We start from the raw sequence: 22,735 nt of genomic DNA on the forward strand, positions 1-22,735 counted from the left end.
AATCCACACATGTCGTAGGAAGGACTAGGTGAAGGGAACTGAATCATGGGGGAAGTTTCCCCCATCCTGTTCTCATGGTAGTGAGTTAGTTATCATGAGATGTGATGGTTTTTTAAGGGGCTTCCCTCTTCACTAGGCTCTCATTCTTCTCTTTCCTGCCACCACGTGAAGACGGGTTTGCTTCGTCTTCTGCCATGACTGTAAGTTTCCTGAGGCCTCCCTGGCCCTGCAGAACTGTGAGTCAATTAAACCTCTTTCCTCTATAAATTAGTATTTCTTCATAGCAGCATGAGAATAGACTAATAGTGTCCTCTAAATGCAAGTCACTTCTATTACTTTATAAACACAAGCCTGTTTTTTTGTTTTGTTTTGTTTTGTTTTGTTTTGAGACAGAGTCTCATTCTGTCACCAGGCGCCAGGCTGGAGTGCATGGAGTGCAGTGGCACAATCTCGGCTCACTGCAACCTCTGCCTCCCAGGTTCAAGCAATTCTCCTGCCTCAGCCTCCCAAGTAGCTGGGCCTACGTACGCCACCACACCCAGCTAATTTTTGTATTTTTTAGTAGAGATAGGGTTTCACCATATTGGCCAGGATGGTCTCGATCTCTTGACCTCATGATCCGCCTGCCTCAGCCTCCCAAATTGCTGAGATTACAGGCATGAACCACCGTGTGAGCCACCACGCCTGATGGCCTGCTGTGTTCTTTATGGAGGGCTCATCATTTAAAGTATGCTGGGATTTTTTTGTTTATTTGTCAAATATGTACTAACAACCTTTGGAAAACAGAAGTTCGGAGGATAACAGAGTCCCTGCCATACTGGCGTGGAAGGGACTGAAACAGACTTCAGGGTCTTTCAGAAAGATTGCGTTTTAGTAAAGAGTAAGGGGGCTGCCGGTGCTACTTCTAACATTCACTGCACATACGCTATCTCATCTGGGCAGATGCCCACCTGTGAGAGTTCTTCCGTGAGTAGTCACCTGTGCAGCCAGTAAGATGACAGCAGCAATACATCCCAGAGAAATGTGTCTCTCCTGAGCTGCACCCCCACTCCCAGCAGAGTGACTTAACAAAGGGAAACGGAGGTCAGTGTGGCATTTCCCAGAACAAGAGCCACCTCCCCACTGGGTGTTCAGTGAGGAAGGCATCTCTTCTGATCACACTCCCTACCTCCAGTGAGCCTAAGCTGATGAAACGACACTTCCTTCATGTCACCTTCCCCAAACTCACCACCCCCACTGCGAAAACTTTTATAGGGAGTTTGCCTTGCTTCTATTCTCTCTTCATTATTCTAGGAAAAAATGCCTGCTTTGGTTTGAAAAGGGACCCTGACTGTCTTTAATTAGCCACCAACCTTGCATTAATTAAAAAGGAAAATGCCTGTAAAGGGCAGCTACCATTCTTCTCAGCATAGAAAGTCCCCAGCGGGGATGCTGTGTGCAGAGCTTCCAGTGGGTGGTCATGGCCCCCTATTCAAATGGGGATATTTTGGAACCAGCTCAGGAGTTAACTTGTCTCATATTTTCTCAGGCTGTCTGAATCTTCCCAATTGGAAATGCCTAGAAGCTGAGATGCACACGGTCTGATGTTTCTCTGCACCATTTTGATGCTAATAATCAGTGTGTATATACATATTAATTGGAGATTCCTTTACAAAACATCTGAAAACATTTTTTTTTTCTAAGCTATCAGAGCAGCTTACTGTTGAAAAGGACCACAGGACAGCTCCTGCCTATTCTAGCTTCCGACTGGGCCACCCCTACCTGCCGTTGAAGATGACATGGATCAAGAGAGGAAAAACAAAATTCTGCGTTTATTTTAGGACATTTCCATTGGTGAACCCAACCATTCCCAAACACTGCAAGTTTTCCACCCTTTTGGTTCGGAACCAGGTATCAAAAGGAGCACTGATCTGTTACTTATTTCGTCTTCCATCCTGTTCCTTCAAGATCTCTCTCCCATTCCCCAAGCATTAGAAGAAAGTTTCAATGGAAGTGATTGAAAAGCCTTCATTTGCAAGCTTCTAAGAGATTTCTCACTTGGCTAACACATTTACTTTCCAGAAGAAGATAAAGTTCCTTGCAAATAATTTCACAGCAATTAATCTTGTGCTTAAATGATAATCCTATAATTAGAAGCAATTAAAATCCTGCACAAGAATGACCTGCTCAGTCAATGTCAATGTGTCTGTATGCTAATGGGGTAATCTTGAAAGAGGCCCCAGAAATAATTTGCTTCTCCTCTTCCAGGGATGCAGGCGTTCAAAGCCTATCTTTAAGAAGGCCTGCTCCTGGCAGGAGTCACTGAAGTCAAAGAAGATGGATGACTGATGACCCTATGAAGAATCTGGGGGCTTGGGGTATGTGAAGCAGAAGAAAGAAAAACTGTCACCATGAGCATGGATACAGGGTGTTTTACAACAAAGACAAATGCTGCATGAAGGAAATGACACTGGCAACTCTTTGCCCTTCGCTCCAAACTTGCTGCCTCCCACGCACATGTAGTGACTAAGCACCCAGTGTGGAAAGCTCTGTTGGAATCGCTGCACAGAGAACCACGCATGAATAACAATCTGTAGGATGGCATGCTGCAAGTCTGTACATATTTGACATTAAGCTGAGCCACAGATCAGTCAGGAAGAGGTACCACAGTCAGGATGTAAATAATGATGTGTCTCTATGAGAGGATGCAACTTTTTTCTTAGCTGATAGATGTTTCTCTAAAGGATCCCAGAAGTCATGTAGCTTTATGAATTGGGCTGAAACAGGAAGATTTTAACTTGATCCAGATGTAGGACTAAAATGGGAAGAGTCACTTTGATTTGGGGTGCAGTAAAAGTCTGAGTAAATTTTTATGCTGTGTTTATTTTGTACTTCCAACACCATCACCATCATTGGCTCAACAGACACACACGTGGTACGAATATGAGGCACTGGGCTGGGTACGGGAGATAAGACACTATCTCTGATCTCAAAGGACTTATGATATAGTGGAAGGAGATCAACATGTAAATAAACTCAGAGGTAAAATCTCATAATACGTGTTATAGAGGGCATGGAGAGAAAGTGGTCGGTTTCAGGCAGGGCATAAAATGTGAGGAGAGGCTTCCTAAAGGTAACTGGAGCTGAATGTTAAAAAGATGTTCTTGAGGGAGCAGGGAAAATGGCAGAAGCAAAGGTGAGGAGGGAGGAAATGCTGGGGGGCTACTGCCTGCCACACTGGGGAAGCCATGCGCGGCTTGGAATAACCGAGTGCAAATGGGTAGGGGGGTAAGTGGTAAACGTGGGGAGATGGGCAAGGTACTGGCTACAGAAGGGATCCTGCAGACATTTAGGAATGTCCCATCAAGGAAGAAGGTTGAGTAGATCAGTCCACTGAAAAAATGCCAGCCATGAGGCAAAAGCATGTGCATTTGAATGGGGTAATGTGCAGGCATTCTCCTGGTACAAGCACACTGCTGTCAGTTTTGGCCAAGAGACACTTTCCTGTTTGCCTGTGCCAAGGATGTGTCTGGCTGTTAAGTGCCAGTGAACTCAAGGCAGGTGACTGCTAGAGATGATTCCTCTGCAGACTATGAGAATGCAAGAGCAGGACGAGTCTCCAATAGCGAAGAACTGGGGCCAGTAAGAAAAAGCCAGAAGGATGCCGAGAAAGGGCTGGAACAGTCGCACACCCACCCAACTCACACACTGTCAAAACATGTCCTAAAGCAGCTAGTTTCCATCCTTCCGCCCATTTTAATTCATTTTCCTGCACAGAAGTCTTCAGCCAGATTTCCTGCTGCCATTTTTATTTCCAACCATTATGGAAACCCTGGAAAAGGCAGGCTCTGGGGCAGTGATGACAGACCCTCGCCCACAGTGGTGCCAAAGGAACAGTAATCACAGGGGCTGCGGAGACAGAGTAGCCTCCACCATTAATTGCAGGACAGAAATGTGAAATTGCAAGCACTTGAAGCAACAGTGTGGGCTGTGTCTGTACTCAAGGGAAACTGCCGTGAGTCATCACAGGATCTTCCCTCAGCCAGAGCTAAGGGTCAGCTGCTTAAAACAGTGGGAAGGGCAGGTGTGGGAGCTAGACGCAGCAGGGCAGGCTGCTGGAGCTCTCCCAGCCTCAGGTTCCTCAGGCAGAAAATGATGATAGCATTGTTCCCAAATGGTGGCTGTGATGAAATACCATATAGGGAAGCACCCAGTCAAGGCCTGGTACCTGAAAAGTGTTCAATCTGTGTCAGTTTCTCTTCTCACAGGATCTACACACTCAAAAAACACTAGGAGCATCTCCGGTTTGCCCTTCATGTCCCGTTTCTAGGCAGCTGCTACTGCAGGGACTGGCTGGATCTCTTTAGCCCCTCCATTTGCAAGAGGCTGGGCACAGAGAGATGATGAGGGTTCCCTGGCCAGATGCTGCAACCACTTCCTGAGCTAAAGGGCCCCACCAGTCCTCTCTGCAAGAACGCTGAACCCCCCACTCAGTTTTCCTTCTCTACCTACAAAAGAGAGGACCCATGCAAGCAAGTGCCTCTCCCCAGGGAAAACGAACGCAACAACACTGGGAGCTTGCAGAATCAGCTGATGTTAGTGGATTCATGAAACTTCGACAAAGCCATGGAGATAGAGCGTGCTTTGCCATGAAGAGTAGTTACCCCTCTTATTACGGAGATGGGATAATCTTGAAAGAGGCCCCAGAAATAATTTGCTTCTCCTCTTCCAGGGATGCAGGCATTCAAAGCCTGTCTTTAAGAAGGCCTGCTCCTGGAGCTACCCCTCTTATTATGGACTTTTCTCTACTAGTATTTCTCATCTGTGTGAGCATCATAAAGCTTGTTGGGTTTTTAAGAGATGGAAGCATGCAGGAAATAGAAGCTGGTGTCTTTAAAGTAGACAGGGAAGCCCCAGATCAGGGACAGCGGAATCCAAGGGAGGGGAGACGCAGAATGCAAGCGGCCCACTCAGCCGTTCTCCAACTCCTTGATGTTTATTTATATCATAAGTAACAGTTTCGCCAATATTGTGCCCATAGCTACTCCTTTTTTTGGAGATGGGGTTTTGCTCTGTCACCTAGGCTGGGGTGCAGTGGTGCAATCATAGCTCCCTGTAACCTCGAACTCCTGGGCTCAAATGATCCTTCTGCCTCAGCCTCCTGAGTAGCTGGGACTACAGATGCACACCACCACATCTGGCTAATTTATTTTTTTCTTTTTGTATAGATGAGGTATTTCCATGTTGCCCAGACTGGTCTTAAACTCCTGGGCTCAAGAAATCCTCTCGCCTCAGCTTCCTGAGTAGCTGGGACTACAGGCATGAGCCACCATGCCCAGCCTATTTCTTACACATATGTACACATATCTATATATGACTCCTTTAGCTGTTTAATTCACGTTGTTTTTCTTTTCTGCCTGAGGCTATTTGGAAAATGGGGTTGATACGCAAGCTCCTGGGGACATAGACCACTAGTGGCTCCCGACCGCAGGCAGCCCCTGCCCATGCATGTGAGCGTACAGACCCCCAGAACCTATTGCAGTCTGGCCGGCTGTGTCATGGCAAGTCCCATGCAGCCAGCCCCTAAGGGGCTGGCTCTAAGGAAATGGTCAGTGACTCACCTGTTGAACAGGGGCCAGAGGCCAGGTGAGTGCTCTTCATGAACCAGGCTTCAGCACACAGCCTCACTGCAGAGCCACATGGAAACACAGGATGGAGGCAGAATAACTCTTTGGTCTGCCATCCACAGAGGGAAAAGCATTGGTGGCTATGGACAGAGGCATGGGAGGTCACTAGAGTAGGAAGATGGAGGCAGGGAAGCTGAACTGCTGAGGTGCTCTGATCGCCGTTTCGGCGAGGGCTTCCTTCTAGCCAGGAGTGGCCTCTACAGAGTACATTCAAGTACTGGATCCACAAACAAAGCTCCAGACATAGCTATCGTTGGCCAAGTTTTTGGGAGTGAAGTTGAAAGAACAGTGGAGTGAACACCTCTAGCACCTTCTACAGTCACTGTGAACATTCCGCCACAGGTGCTCTGGACTGCACACACCCCCGCTTCTTGCCCCCAACTCCTGCCTGGTCCTCCAGCATTTTCAGATTCCTGTCTGTTTTTTTTTTCTTTTTTTGCTTTTGCTGAACCATTTGGAAGTAAGTTGCAGACCTCAGGAAAAATGACCCCTAAAACATTTCAGCACTCCCCTCCGTAATCACGTGACCATTACCACCTGGAAATTTCACACTGGTACAGAAACATTCTCTAAAAAACAATCCAGATTCAAATGCCTCCACTGTCCCCGAAATGTTCTTTACAGCTTTTTGTTTTCTTGGATCCAGGATTCAATCAAGTGTTACAGACTGCATTTGGTAATCATGTCTCCTTACTCTCTTACCATCAAGAATGGTGGGCCGGGCGCAGTGGCTCACGCCTGTAATCCCAGCGCTTTGGGAAGTTGAGGCAGGTGGATCACTTCAAGTCAGGAGTTCTAGACAAGCCTGGCCAACATGGTGGAACCTTGTTTTTACCACAAAACAAAAAGCAGCCAGGCATGGTGGTGCACCCCTATAATCCCAACTACTTGAGAGGCTGAGGTAGGAGTGAGACTCCATCTCAAAAATAAAAATAAAAAGTAAAACAAAATAATTAAGGCTACAACTATTGGGTGGGAGGTTGCAGGTCATCAAGTACAACACCCGGTTTCCTTATTAATTACAAACAACAACAACAACAACAGTACCTTTGCAGTAGGGGGATCTGCTGAGAACAGCAAACCAGGTGGTCAAATGCAGCATCACCAACAGCGGACACTCTGGATGCCCCTGAGGATAACCAGCTTCTTGCCAACACCCTCTCCATCCCAACCCAAAGGAGCAGACACAACTGCTGCATCACCATATACGTTTCTGATCTGGATCCAAATCCCATGACCAAGATTTATTCAACAGAAATTACATCCAACTAATACCTCTTCCTTTAAATAAGCAGCTTGGTGCATCTCCGTGCTGGAAGCCCCCAACAAGCTATTATATTCCACAGCCTGCCTGCCACTGCAAAAGGTACCTGTGCAAAGCTTTTAGGCAAAGGATGGGCCACCTGCTGCGTCTTCTCACCCAGCCATATCAGAGAGGGGCTCTGCTCACTGGAAATCTCAGGGTGATGTCTAGAGCTCAGATTAGGAGATTGATGCTCTCTCTGTTCTTGTTGAAAACATAGCCACCTGGAACTTAAAATCTTTCTGTTTTAAAAAGACATATTTCACTCAGAGCCTGTGTGCATGGCTCCTAAGGATAAGTGCAACTGGTAAACTGATGATTGCAACCCTAATGCTTTGAAAATGGAACGAAACTAGCTTCCCTCCAGCTCTCTCCAACTCTCACTTGAAATTCCTGGCATCCTGGATGGTGCTGAGCTTCCTGAACACATTCTGCATCTTTGCCTGGAATGTCCTTTCCTTCCTTTCCTGTCCTCCCGGCTCCACTGCCACTTCCAACAGGAAGCTGTCACCTGCAGCCTCTCCCGGGCCACGGAGGCTACCCTTCCCTCAAACTCCCACTGCACTTCAAAAAACCTGGTACACTGCCCAGAAACTCTTTTTCATGCTTTAATGCCCCCCACCCCCCAAAGACCACACAGTTTGTGATGAGGTCCAGGTCTTAATCAACTTAGCATCCCTGGTGCCAGGAAGAGGGCAGGACACGAGCTCAACAATGTATAATCAATGAGTGAAGCAAAGAATGACCAATTATCATACAAAGCTGAGGCTCCTTCCTCTATGCTGTAGCAAATGCACCATGATAAGGTGGAAGAACACACAGAGGGAATATTACTGTTCCAACCACAAGAACGTGAGGGTGAGTCTCCGTATCTGCAGTGGTGCGACAGGTATCGAATCCCACAAGGCCCTAGATGGTAGGTAGGAGGAGTCTCTTTGCTATAAGAGCTGGAAGGAAGTCTTCCCCTCTCCAACCAGAACTCAGTTAAAAACCTCAATCTCCACACCAAATTAACAACCTCAAATCGTGGAGAAAATTAGACTCTTCTTCAGAATAATCTATTTGTGGGAGGAATATGCTCCCAAAACAGTTGTAAAGTACCTGATATTTTTTCCATTTACTTACAAGATTAAATTGAAAATCGGTTCCCATGAGGGATTTTTTTTTTACTCCTATAAACCAAATTTACAAAACACACAACAGTGTAGAAAGCCTATTACAATCTCCTATCAGAAGGAAAAAAAATGACACCGTTCTGATAACATCAGCACCATTGCCCAAAGGCAAAAAATAAAAATACACCACAAAAGCAGAGCACTTTCCCATAAATACCCGACCAAGATAGAAAGAAAATTCATCTGACTGCAAAGGAGGTTTTCATCCCAAAGCAGAGTTCCTGTTGCAGTTTCTATGTTACTTCGGGAATTATTTTCAATCTGAGCAATTCTACACAGGTAAGACACCGTTTGAACTAATCTAGCAATTAACACAGTTGCTCAGGGTTTAGGTGGAAATGCATTCTCCAAGAAACCTCTCGCATTTGGACCATAAACCCTGCTTGTGATGCCTTATGGTTTATATCTGTGTTCTCATTAAAGCCACCAGGCTAATTCCCATAGCCCTCTGACTCTCTCAATCAGAGCTCTCTTCCCTCTCTGCCTCTCAAATATCTACAGTATTCAGTTGCTTTTCCACAGGTCCTTCCCTCCCTGTCCCCTTCCCACCCTCGGCATCTCCCAAGGGTGTGCTATTTCATCACCACATACTTGGCACTTAATCATACTTGGACGTGGGCTGTTCTTTATTCTCTTCATATGTTACTCTTTTCTTCCCTGGTTTTAAGTCCCACTTTTGGATTTTCCGTGACCTCGAGGAACCTCGTGGGGTGCTGACTGTGGGTTCAGCAAATATTTGTGGGTTTATTGTTTGTTCAAAAGGAGACTCTAATTAACAAGAGACAGTTGGAACGTTCATAGCCTGTGCAGTGAAAGCAAGGGTGTGGAAGCCTGGCCCGGCCGCAGCCCGGGCCCCATCACTTTCCACCCTGTAACTTGGAGCGATTTCCTTCCTTAATCTCAGCTCCTTTGCACATCTCAGAAAGGAGGATAATAATAGTATGTACTTCATGGGATTGTTTGGGGAGTCAAGGAAGCAATGAATATAGAATGCTGAGCACAAAGGTCCAGTCCTATGAACAATAAGTATGCAGTAAGCACTCAATAGATGGCAGCAATTGATATGAAAACATTTCTCAAGACAAAGTCATGTCTGAAGTATTTGGCTGAGAAAAGGTGCAGGCAGGTAATGGGGGTGGGGATGCCACCCGTCACTGGCAAGTGCCGCCCCAAGGGGGCCTTGCTTGGTACCACTTGCTGTCCTTTTATATTGAAATAAGATGAGTCTGATGTCGTCTATTTGGCTCTTGAAAACAATTCCTGGTAACTAATGCAGGTACCTAGTTTTCTTTTTTCTTTTTCTTTTGAGATGGACTCTTAATCTGCTGCCCAGGCTGGAGTGCAGTGGTGCAGTCTTGGCTCATTGCAACCTCCACCTCCTGGGTTCAAGCAATTCTCCCACCTCAGCCTCCCGAGTAGCTTGGACTACCTGCACATGCCACCATGCCCAGATAATTTTTTGTATTTTTAGTAGAGATGGTGTTTTACCATGTTGCCTAGGCTGGCCTCAAACTTCTGATCTCAAGTGATCCGCCCACCACAACGTCCTAAAGTGCTGGGATTACAGATGTTAGCCCTGCGCCCGGATGTAAGTACCTACGTTTCATAAATTTATCAGGTACTATAGTTATACAAGGACATTGACATCAGGGGTTGCTGGGTGAAGGGTGTACGAGAACTCTGTACTATGTGTGCAACTTTTCTGAAAATCTTAAATTACTTTAAGAATTTTAAAGATATAATTACTAATTAGTTATTTCCTTGAGCCTGACTTTCTATAATTAAGACTGGATTCCCTTCACACACACAACTGTACTTTAAAAAAAGATTCCAATTCTTATGGATACTGTCATTAAAATATCTTCTCTGTGCGTCTGCCATTTAAATATTTAGCCATCCAATTTACCATCTGTGTGACTCTGGGTGAGTCACTTCATTTCATTGTATCTCCATTTCTCCTCCTATAAAGTAAGGATAATAAAGTCAACTTCTTCACATATTTGAATAAAAGTTAGTACGTAACTTTAACTTTTATTTGGATAAAAGCTAGTACTTAGAAAGTGGTCCTGTGGAGGAAGACCCTGAATAGCTGTGAGCTGCTGCTATTACTTGCTGTGGTTCTGACTTCATATCTTAAGACTGGATCCCCAGTGTGACAGAAATAAGAGGCAGAGCCTTTGGGGAAGTAATCCTTTTGGGAGGCAGGGGAATCTCTTGAACCCAGGAGGCGGAGGTTGCTGTGAGCCAAGATTGTGCCACTAAACTCCAGCCTGGTTGACAGAGCGAGATGCTGTCTAAAAAAAAAAAGAGAGAGATGACAGGAAGCATGTTTGCTCCCAGCACCATGTGGGAACACAGCCTGCCTTCCTTCTGCCATATGAGGACATGGTGAGAAGTGCCATCTATGAAGCAGAGACGGAGCCTTCACCAGACACTGAGTCTGCTGAGGCCTCAATCTTGAACTTCCCAGAATCCAGAATTGTGATACACAAATTCCTGCTACTTATAAATTACCCAGTCTAAGGTATTTTGTGATAGCAGCCTGAATGGAATAAGACATAATTATTATGATTACACTTGCTGAATTCACATTCCTAGAGTGGAGCTATAGCTCTACAAAAATTTTTAAACTAATTCTCAAGGGACTTGGCCTAGATAGGTGCCGTAAGTAATACTGGCTGGCTTTCACATGTAAAAAGTCGATGTCCAACTCAGGGAAAGGTATTGCTCCTTAAGCTGATTCTACAACTGTGAGTCAAATTCAACTCTTGGCAATGGTAGAGGAATTAGCCTGATGTAAGCTCTTGCACGATGAGGACTGACCTTTCTCTTCCACCTGCGTACCTGTGCCGCCCCAGCCAGGGCATCTGTGCCTCTCTGTGCAGTTTTAGATCTGCAAGCCTCTTATAAGAGAGACTGAAAGGTTCAGACAGTGCCTTATGGTTGCTGCTTTTATTACAGAAGAAGGCATGGGGCATGTCCGGCATGCACAGTGCGTGTTTTGCTTTATCTAGAAACACAAAGAATGCTAGTGAAACATTTCAATGCTCTGTCCAGGCGTTCTTGCCTTACAGTGAGCCACAAGGTAACCACATGGAAACGCATAATTAAACTCTGAATATTCACCTGTGATGCCTACTCTACTGCCTAGAGCAGTAGCTTTGGAAATAAAGGAAACGGTTAAGAAAAGCATAGAAATGTTTAGCCCATAGACATTCTATTTTATGCTCCTTGATCCCTCACCACCTAAGGAGACTAGGTTTTTTTTTTTTTTTTTTTTTTTTCTTTTTTGAGATGGAGTCTCACTCAGCTGCCCAGGCTGAAGTGCAGTGGTGCAATCTCGGCTTACTGCAACCCCGCGCCCTGGGTTCAAGTGATTCTCCTGCCTCAGCCTCCCGAGTAGCTGGGACTGAAAGTGCGTGCCACCATGCCCAGCTAGTTTTTGTATTTTCAACAGAGACGGGGTTTCACCACGTTGGCTAGGATGGTCTCGATTTCCTGACCTTGTGATCCGCCTGCCTCGGCCTCCCAAAGTTCTGGGATTGCAGGTGTGAGCCACTGTGCCTGACTGGAGACTAGGTTTTATGGTAATTTCTCCCTGGACTGCATCATTTGCTCCCCCTATACATGGTTTTGACAATGTGGAAGCCTTAGTAGAAAAGAGAAACAAGAGCAAGGCTGCGATGTCACAGAGAGGTCTCATGGCCCCCGAGGAACAGCGTCTTCCTCTGGGCAGACAGCATCGGTGCCCAGTCAGAGGGCTCCTGGCTGTCAGTGGAGACAAGGCAGAGTGGATTCCAAGGACAGCATCAGCCCATTACAAAGCAATAGAAACATAGGTGAGAGCCACAGCCCCAAATGAAAAATGGCACAACAGAGATAGTCTTGAGGAAATAAAAGAATTTCTCCAAACTACAAAAAGTCAGACGGGATTCTGTGCCTATGATAGAGATTTCACTCCCAACTCCATTTTGACCATCAGCTATAGGTGGTTTCAAGGTTATCCAACGGGAAACTATTACCCTCTCCTAGTGATACCTTGGAATCCTTTGGTGTTCTCTGAGTTCTAACCTGAGGGGACAGTCCTGGTTAGAACATTTGCTTATTTTTGAAAGAAAAAATGTGAGGATGTTGCCAAAAGTAAGCCTTTCTTTGGAACCCACCGCCTTCCTCTTTTTTTCTTAAACAGATCCTCCACACGCCCTTCTATGATATTTTCTGTCATCTACAAACATAGATTATGTTAATGATAGCTTCAAATTCCTAGATACAAATGGAAGATACCTTTGCCGATCAAATGAAAATGAATGCCCTTGTCAACAAGAGTAATATAGACACTTGGTCCCTCAGGGACCCCCCAGGTACAGGGAACTCGGCAGATGCCTGAGAGTTGAACCATACGCTAACATAGAGTGGGTCATGGTACAGAGGACTCAAGTCATCTTGGGGACACGGAATGCATCCTAAGCCAATAAGACTCCAGGATAATTTGACTGACTGTGCTGATTAACCGAAAGTGGATTTGGTGGGAAAACCAAAGGAAAAGCCACGCTGTGGCAGAGCCCACCCAGAAACCGCCCGGAGGAGGGAGTCACCAGGCCTGTGGATAGGGAATCCCGTCCCGTACCTGGCTGTCTGTAGGAGGTGTGGTAAGCACAAGCACAGTAACTGGAATCCAATGCCTCCGTTCCTATTCCAGCTCCTCACTAACTCTAACACTAGGAGTTACTGGTCTCTCTGTGCCTCAGTTGCCTTTTCTGGAAGATGAGGCTAATGCCCCACTAAGTGTCAGGTCTAAACTATTAATCGATGTGAAGTTCCTAGCACCATACCTAACACAGAGGAAGCAAAAGCACTCATCGGCTGTTGCTGTTGCTGAAGTGGATTTATCGGGCCATCACAGCCCAATGCCACGGAACACCTGGATCATCCATCCATCCGCCTCCCCTTGCCCTAGATCCATCCCCTTCAATGGCATTTTGATTAACTGGCTCCCTTGCTGGGAGGAAAGTACACAGGCCATGCTGTCAGAACAGTCCAATCCACACAGGGGTTGTGACTTTGTGTGACATTGAGTATTTGGGGATTCGGGCGTGCAGATCCGTCTCCTGGGAGGTATATTGAGGCGAGGGTTTGGAGGGCTGCAGGGCTCCCAGACAGTGATGGTTCCACCAGGCCGACTGCCTCTCCAGAGGCCTCAGAGCACCCAGCCCAGCCCCCACCCTGCCTGAATATCAGTGTGACCTTCATCCAAACGCCTCTCCACCGTGCTGCCCCAGGATGAGCAAGCCTCACCTGTGACGTGGAGCTTTTCATCCGCAACCTCAGCCTTTAGGTAAATCCGCCCCCTCTTCTCTGTGTGATCCATTCCGCAGAGGCTGGGGACATTGATGACACACTGCTTGTGAACGTTCATGTCGCAGGCTGTGAATCAAGAAAGCAGAGGGTAAGCTGGGCATATGGGCTCCAACCACCGCTCCTCAGTGTTTTGGTGCATGAGCAGAAGTGAAAACGAGTTACCCCCCAACTCGATACTTTGCTATCATGTTTTTGGTGACATAAAGAACTGTTAGCAGATGTCCTATACAGCACAGGCTTCATGTGAGTGACAATATCCTTAAAATACCCATACCATATTTGTTCAATCTTCACTGAAGCAAAATATCCCGGCTTGGCCTTCTGTGATTGTTTCAAATATTTAACAGTATACAAAATTCACACAGGTGAATGTGTACAAAGCTCAGCTTAACTAATATTTTATGTACACAGAGGCAAAATAATATAAAAATTTTAAACATAGGATTTTTTTTTTTTCTTGAGACAGGGTCTCCTTTTGTCACTCCGGCTGGCGTGCAGTGGCATCATCCTAGCTCACTGCAGCCTTCAACTCCTGGGCTTAAGCGGTCCTCCCACCTGGGCCTCCCAAAGCCCTGGGACTACAGATGTGAACCACTGCACCCAACTTAAACACAGGATGCTTTTTGCTAGTGAATTCTATATGCCTTTCTGGGCTTAACACTGAGAAAGAGCGAAAATCTGCGGACTGAATACAGAAAATTCATTAAATTTTCCTTTCCTTAGCTAACCTTGTATTTTCAACAAGTTTTAAGTACATTCCCTGTGTTTCCCCCCGCCCAAAGAACTTATATTTGATATTTTAAACCTGTCTTCAAATATTTAAATATTATTCCAAGTAAAACAAATACATGCCTAGCGTGATAAGCCATTCCTTACAGCTGACATTATGTGGGTGAGACAGGGGGAGGATTAAAAAAAGATCAGTATTATTGCAACGAACCAGAGAAGCCCTGAAAAGAACCCTGTGCACCGGAAACAAACAGAATACTGTCTGTAGGTGTTCCAGCGCTATTGTCCTGGTACCTTTAGGCATCCAGAAGGAGGGATGGCCAGTGGAATCCTCACAATTCCTGGCCAGGAAGCTAATAAGATTATTCCGCATTCATCAGGGTGGGGCTTTCCGATACACTTCATTTTGAGTGTTTAACCCGACAAAGTAAATTGCAAAAAGCATCATGAATAATGTATATTGCTCCGATTAAACACTGACAGCAGAATAATGGACATACTGAATAAAGGACAATTAGCTGATTCACAAATGTGGATTCTATTAGGCTTCTATTTCCAAGGCTAAGTGTTCAAAATGGTGCACCTCAAATTTAGCCAACATAAAGGCTCTTGAAAAGCTGTGTTGTGAATATCACTTGCCTTAACCAAGTCATACCTTTAAGTGTCTGGGCAAAATTTGCCATTTGAAGGACGTAAATGCTGGAGCCTCTGGAAAACACACAGGAAACAGGGAGGGTGGGCACCCGGCGTGTTCCAGTCTCGGCTGTCTATCTCAGGAAGCTCATTTGCTCTAATTTCATTTCTAACTCTACAAAATGAGAGGTGGCCCACCCAGGTTGTTGATGCTGACTCCCCGCCAGGCCCTGCCCTATCCCAAGTGGAACTCTATCTAGGACTGCAATCATACCACGTGGAAGGGCACGGAAAGAGGGTTTCTTGCTGCAGAAGTTAAGGACGGTAGGGGTTGCAATTCTGGGACTCATCTGCTTATTTTCCTCCTCTCTCCAGGGAGGAGCACAGGCGGCAGCCACAGAAGCCTTGAGACTCCCAAGGAAAAGAGTTTAAAACAAAACAAAACAAAAAAGCATTGGTCTGGGTCAGCGGTTTTCAAAATTTTTTAGTAATAGAAACCATTCTACAAACAAAATCTAAGCAGAATTAATTTTGTAAACCAGATGAGTGTTATTTTATCAGCATAAACTCAGCTAACAAACACAAATTTGTGCCAATTACGTGTTATAAAGACATTCAAGGATCACCAAGCAAGCCCTCTGATACAAACACAACTTTGAAACCAGTTGTTAGGGATGCAAGTTGATGTCTCAGACCAGCCTCCACATCTCATTAATTTTTGTATGTGGTTAAAGTGGCACAGCATCCAAAAATCCTGATTCATACAAAAAACTATGTACAAACAGGAACAGGGTTTAATAGCATGCTGGCTGATCCCAGCCGGCTCTTCAGTGAAGTGGATGCTGCAGGAGAAACCTGATTTCAAGTTCTGTCCCAGGAGTGAAGGCTGAGAATGCAACACATTCAAGTATTTATTTTGTTCCCAGTTTTAAAGTAGTGAAAATATATTTACAAAGGCACGTAAGTTGTAAGCCCTTGCGGAACCCCTGAAAACCATGTCTTTGGAATCCTAGGGTTTCCTGAAGCAAGCAAACATTGCATTTGGTTGTTATGCTGTACAACTCCCTAAGGTAAAGAATCTGTGTCCTGAGAAACTCTCCATCTACTCTATAATGCCCATTTATGTTCTTTTTTAAATAGTTTGCTCCATGTAAAATAAAAATATCAGCTTCTGGCCGTCATAATAGTCACTAGCAAATGGCAATAGGCTGAAATTTCCATAATGCTTCCTGCTCTATTAGAAAAACAGGCTGGGCAATTAACTTCCACCCCCCCCCACAAAAGTATCAACTTGTATTTAAACAAACATAGCCTGAGGAATCTCATGCTTTAAGAATGATCAAAGCAAAGAGTTGCTTTTCTTTCCTCCTGGTAGTTGATGGAGATACAAACAAAACAAAAAATAACAAAAAAGGGCTGGTGTCCTGCTTGTCAATGGTCCTGTGTCTTGAGCTGGGCTGACATACATTTGATCTGTCCATAAACACACAGGGTGAGTGAAGTTTTAAGTAAGATGCTATCCTGGTTTTTATGTTCATTTTGGTTTCAGTTTTAAGGAAAGCCTACCGGATTTTTCCACCGTCCACTCACTAATTAAAGACACAGGAAGATAATGACTACAGTTGCTCGGCTTATTTTGAAACCTAACCAAATGCGGAATCTGGAGGTGGGACTCTTCTTTGGGGTTTGACTAGGCTACATTTTATAGTAATTGAAGATTTCTGCCACTAAAATAATAATAATAAAAAAAGGGGACAGCAAGAGTGCTTTTTTTGGGTTCATACTGAGGCAGTCAAGTAGTTTAATAAATTAGAACTTTGACAGTGGGAGATTCTACACTTTGTCAGTCTGAACTAATTCTCTCTGTTGAAGAGTTGGTGTTGAAAAGTTACTGAGCCTTTCTTGCTCAGCAAATCCTAAACATGATCTACAGAGCCTCGCTATGAACTGGGAAAGAAAACTTACTTACTGTCACATTTCATCCCTTGATGGATAAGTCCATACAGCAGTGACCCACAGTGATCGCAGAAGGTGGGGCTTCCATAAGTGTGGATTTTGAACTTGTGCTTGCTCCTGGGGTCCTGGGGGGAGAAGAAGCAAGTGCTCATTCCAGTCAAGAAAGGACCACGTTTTTAGATTAAGCCAAACTCGGGCCCCACCACTCCCCAGCCCCACATCAAGGTTTGATAACACCACATTGTGCATCGTTCTCTGGAGTCACACAATGGGTGGTGGTGATTTTGCTGCATGTTTTTGTTTTTGGTGTTTTTTGAGATGGAGTCTTGCTCTGTTGGCCAGGCTGGAAAGCACTGGCGTGATCTCAGCTCATTGCAACCTCCGCCTCCCAGGTTCAAGTGATTCTCCTGACTCAGCCTCCTGAGTAGCTGGGATTACAGGCACCACCACCAAGCTCGGCTAATTTGTGTATTTTTAGTAGAGATGGGGTTTCACCATGTCGACCAGGTTAGTCTCAAATTGCTGACCTCAGGTGATCAACCGGCCTTAGCTTCCCAAAGTGCTGGAATTACAGGCGTGAGCCACAGCGCCTGGCCCACATCATGTTTTCATATGACAAATACTTATGTTTCCTCTCTTTATGTGGTGAAATTTGCACAGACCACGGTTTCCACCAAAGCTATTACTTCTGGAGCTATAGTCATCAAAGCCCTTGGGGGGAAGCACAGTATTTTAAACAGCTTGGCATCCCTGCCTCCCCAGTGCCTAGTGTAGGCACCAGTAGACACAAAACTGGCGTGGCTGTGAAGCTGAACAGAACAACCCTAAATGGATCATTCAGGAGATCTCCTCTCGGACAGGGTATCCAGAAATACAATACACTGAACCCAGATCTGCATCCAAATGGACAGGTACATTTTCCTGCTTCTGCACCATCTCCAAAGTATTTTATGCTTTTGTACAGGGAAACCCAGCAGGGTCAAATGAAAACTGCAAAGGCGCTGACATTACGCCCCCCCATAGCCCACTGCGATTTCATTCCCTTCTCTAGCATCCCACCCAGAGCACCGGAGGTGCAACTAGACATCTTTTTTTTTTCTTTAGATTTTAAGCTTCTGTTCCTTAATTCACAGACAGATTATGGATAGGGAAGTAAAATCATATACAGAGACCATTGTGGTTAAAGAGCGTAGACTCCGGAGTCACAGCCGGACTTCAGCTTCCAGCTCTGCTACTTCCCAGAGACATGGCCCTGGACGAATGATTGATCTTTTCCGCCTCATCTGTAAGCTGAGACATTAACAGCATCTGTCTTATGTGGTTATTAAAAATAAGGACAAAACGAGTCAGTCTCTGTAAAATGCTTAGAGGAGTGCCTATCACAGGGTAGGTAGGTAGTGCAGAAAAGCGCCTCTGCTTCCGGGGCTTCTGTTTGTTTATTATTTGAGATGGAGTCTTGCTCTGTCATCCAGGCTGGAGTGTAATGGCATGATCTCAGCTCACTGTAACCTCACCTCCCAGGTTCAAGCCATTCTCCTGCCTCAACCTTCCGAGTAGCTGGGATTATAGGCACTTGCCACCACTCCTGGCTAATTTTTTTGTATTTTTAGTAGAGACAGGGTTTCACCATGTTACTCAGGCTGGTCTCGAACTCCTGACTTCAGGTGATGCACCCGCCTCCCAAAGTGCTGGGATTACAGGTGTGAGCCACCACACTCGCCCTGCTCTGTTTATTAATAGATAAAAGTAGGCCAGGTGCTGTGGCTCACGCCTATAATCTCAGGACTTTGGCAAGCCAACAGAGTGAGATGCTATCTTAAAATAAATAAATAAATAAACAAATAAACAAACAAACAAAGGCCCCAGAGGCAGAGGCACTTGTCTGCACTACCTGAATGGTGCCTGCCTACCCTGTGATACAGCACTCTTCTGAGCATTTTACCTTTAAGTTTTTCCTCTTGAATCACTCTTTGTGGCCCAAGCAGCTGTAAAGGCAAGGTGTCCATCCACTGATTCAAGCAAGATCTCAGACGAGCGGGGTCTTGGGAAGGGCAGGAGATCCGGAGGTCTACCGCAGACACGCTACGCTTGAACTATCCTTTCACCCAGGCTTTCTCAAATGCAAGGTGACACAAAGTACAATATTCTTGGCTGCTGACTTTCTGAGGGCCTCCGTGGTGGTGATTTAGGGGAATTCCAAAGGCCATTCTAACTACAAGGTAATTCACATTTTGGTTGACTATGGAACCTGAAGCCTACGCCACATATATGTCAAAGGCTTGTTATGACTACTTTTTAAAGATATAGATTTGAGAATCTGAAATATTTCAATCATACAGAGAAGTATAAAGAATCGTAAACCGCTCGTGTATGCACCACCCAGTGTTTATACAAGTGAGGATTCCCTCTACTTTTCACTGCGTAATTAAAAGATGTTTTAATTATGTTTAAAAGATGTAATGACCTTCCCCAAATCATATGACTAATGAACATCAGACCTCAGATTTTTTTTTTTAAATATGAAATGCTTCACCCATTTGCACACCACCCTAGCACAGGAACAACAGAAACCTCTGTATCTCTCCAAGTTTTATGTTTGCACTGCTTAAGAGAGCACAGACCTACGACGTGATCAACACTGGATTCCCATCCCAAGAGCTTTTGGAAATCTACCCAGAATAAGGATCTGGCTCTTAACACCTTTACAACAAATTTTTACATTTGCAACACAATTTCTTTTTTTGAAAACAAGTCCACCGCCTGTTTTTGTAAATAAAATGTTATTGGAACACAGGCATGCTCCTTCATTTACATATTTTCTTTGGCTACAATGGCAGAGCCAAGTAATTGTGACAGAGACTGTGTGGCCCACGAAATCTAAAACATTTACTATCTGGCCCTTTTAGGAAAAGTTCGCCAAGCCCTGCTTTAGGACAGAAGTTTTCAAAGTGTGGTTCCTCTGCACAGCATCACATCACCAGGAACTTGTTAGAGAGGCATAGTATTGGCTGGGCGCAGTGGCTCACGCCTATAATCCCAGCACTCTGGGAGGCCAAGGTGGGCAGACCGTGAGGTCAGGAGATTGAGACCATCCTGGCCAACACGGTGAAACCCTGTCTCTACTTTAAAAAAAAAAAAAAAAAAAAAAAAAAAAAAAAAAAATTAGCCGAGCATGGTGGCAGGTACCTGTAATCCCAGCTACTTGGGAGGCTGAGGAAGAAGAATCACTTGAACCTGGGAAGCGGAGGTTGCAGTGAGCCGAGGTCGTGCCATTGTACTCCAGCCTAGGCAACAAAGACTCTGTCCCCCCACAACAAAAAAAATCCAACCTAGGCAACAGAGTGAGACTCTGTTCCCCGACTCACCCGGCAAAAACAAGGCGTAGTATTTAGTCCTTTCCCAGACCAACGGAATCAGAAACTCCGGGGGTGGAGCCTCACAGTCCGCGCTGGAGCAGACCCTGCCAGTGCCCCTCGTGTTGGAGGACACACTGAAGGCTGGGAAACCACTACTTCACAAGGTCGTTCAACAAATATTTAGGAAATGTGTCACAGGTGCTAGGTACGCCTCTGTGAGCGGATGATTAATGATATTCTTGAGGCAGTTCAGTAGTTTGCCTCCTAAATGTCTCTCTCGGGGTGTGAAAAATCAACATCTTCCTTGAGAGCTTATTTCTTCTGGAAAGCAGTAGCCGTGTCTACGGTCTGAAGTATGCCCTTAGACTTCCACCATTAGGGAAGACTACCAACTTTCGCAGGATCCCAGGACATCAGGCAGAACATTCAAGGAGGAGGCCGGTGCCAGCTCCAATTAAAGGTGCCCGTGCTGACAAGAAAGGTTGTGTCCTACATTGTGGAGGGCAAGGAAGATGCCAGGGGAAAACGAGACAACCTGTTTTCCCTGCAGAAATGAAGCATTAACAAATGGCACTAAATAAATAAAAAATGGCAGATCGCACGCAGCCCTCCAGAGCCAGGCAGCCCCAGGGTGGATGTCATACCAGTTGGTTGTCACAAAGATCTCCATTGACGTGGCACACAGGGAACTCACTTTTCAGGAAAACCTAAGGCTTACTCATGCAACAGCCATATGGTGCCTCCCAGCTCTCACCGTTTGGAGGTGTAGGAAGAGAGGAAACCATTGCTTCCACCTCTTGCCTAACTCTGGAGAACCGGCAAGTCCTGGAGTCGTCACATGCCAAAATTACGCATGGCCAAAGATCCTGCCTATGAATTACAACAATAACAGTAGTCATAATAGCAGCAGCTGTTTGTTGATGAGCAAGTGTGCATGGGTGCTTTACCATAACCGAGATCTCTGTTTAGAAAAAGAGTCTCTTATGAGAAGAGCACTTAGCAGGATTGTGGAGCCCTGTGTTCTGACTCCAGTCCCGGCACAAACTCTTACTTTGGAAAAGTCACATTGTTTATTTATAAAGCAGAAATAAAACCAATATGCCTGTGTCATGGGCAAGGGGTGACACCCAGCTTAGGTAATATAAGAGAAAGGCTTTGCAACCTGAAAATCCCTAGACAAATATAAGCAATTATCATTACGATTATTACATTAACTTTAGGAACAAACTTCAAGGTGCCCAGGGTTTCCCCAAAATACGTTAGTGACTTGGGCCTGGATGGGGAGGAACAGGACACCTAATTGCCCTCAGGCTTCATAGGTGGTCAGAGTGAGGGCCAAGCTGGCAGAAGGCAAGGGACTTCCTCACAGGCCCGGCCTTCCCGTCTTCTGCACCCCATGCCTGGACTTTCAAGCCAGTCCTCTTGGCAAACGCCCCGAGTGGTGTTTCGTGAAACCGTCTGCTAACCCAAACCACCTCTCGCACTGCCTCAACCATGTGGATGATACCATTTCTTGCACTGCAGCAATCAGATGCAGGAGCGTGGAAACTCTTTTCCAGTCTAATTAATCTCACCTAGTCTGACAAAAGAAACCACAGTCTTAGCGACCGAGCTGTGAGTCATGAAGATCTGCAGAGAGCAACTTGTCCTAAAAACTCCCTAGGCTCGCTGTGTTTCTATCAATAGCCTCTAAATAGTAACGCATTTTACCTCTTTGGGCCCTGATTTCCTCCTCTGGAACCTAAACGTATTGGGTGGGATCAGCATTTTTAAGATGTCAGGTGGTGCCTAAGCCACAGAGGATGGGGGCAGGAGAAGGCGGCAGGGGGAGACCGCTGCTAAAATTAAAGATGAAAATAACTGGATTAGATCATCTCTTTAATTCTTTTTTTTAAAAGCTACTTAATTTGAAATAATTTAAGACTCACAAGAATTTGCAAAAAAGAGTACAGGCTGCTCCTGCATACTCTTCATCCAGCCTCCCCAGTGATAACGTCTTACATAACCACCGCACATTTGCAGAACCAGGACAATGTTACAATACCATTAACTAAACTACCGACTTCAGGGTTTCATCAGATTTTATATGCATAATTCCAGTGCAAGAGCATTTACTGTACCACACAGGCATTAAATATACTGTTCACTGACTGGGGAATACAGCAATTGGCCAGTGAAATACCACTAACTCAAGTAGAACAGCATCAAAGGAACATCTGTTACTTCTTCATTGAATAGATAACCCACTGGATCTCATGTTAAGGAGTCGTGGGAGGATGAGTCTAAAGATTTATCTGAAAATCAGAATTCGGATGCTTTTCTCTAAGTAAGGGAAACACACTGCTGTTTCCAAACCATTCTGACCTGGTTTTCAAAACAAAGTCATTTCAAGGCACAGGCTGAATGAGAGCTGAGGCAGAGTGTGGCGCCAGCCCGGGCCGTGAGGGATTGAAAGGCGGGTACGGCTTGGGGCTTCCAGGTGATGCCTGTGATCTGGATGGACAGACAAGGTGAACACCATAACAGCAGGGCACAAGCTGCCCCTACTGGCCCAAGAGT

At 45.4% G+C, this 22,735-nt stretch overlaps 1 protein-coding gene across 2 annotated transcripts in view; it reads right to left on the reverse strand.

Moving 5' to 3' along the window:
- Positions 1-22,735, reverse strand: part of PRKCA (protein kinase C alpha) — a 488,104-nt gene that overhangs the window by 139,033 nt on the left and 326,336 nt on the right. For both annotated transcript variants that reach the window (XM_039476591.2, XM_039476590.2), the window contains exons 4-5: positions 16,834-16,945; positions 13,440-13,568 (exon numbers count right to left, since the gene is read on the reverse strand). In XM_039476591.2, coding sequence (XP_039332525.1) covers positions 13,440-13,568; positions 16,834-16,945 — 241 coding nt within the window. The remainder of the gene's footprint in view (positions 1-13,439; positions 13,569-16,833; positions 16,946-22,735) is intronic.

Source organism: Saimiri boliviensis, chromosome 17, assembly GCF_048565385.1.
Source record: "Saimiri boliviensis isolate mSaiBol1 chromosome 17, mSaiBol1.pri, whole genome shotgun sequence".
Lineage (NCBI taxonomy): Eukaryota > Metazoa > Chordata > Mammalia > Primates > Cebidae > Saimiri > Saimiri boliviensis.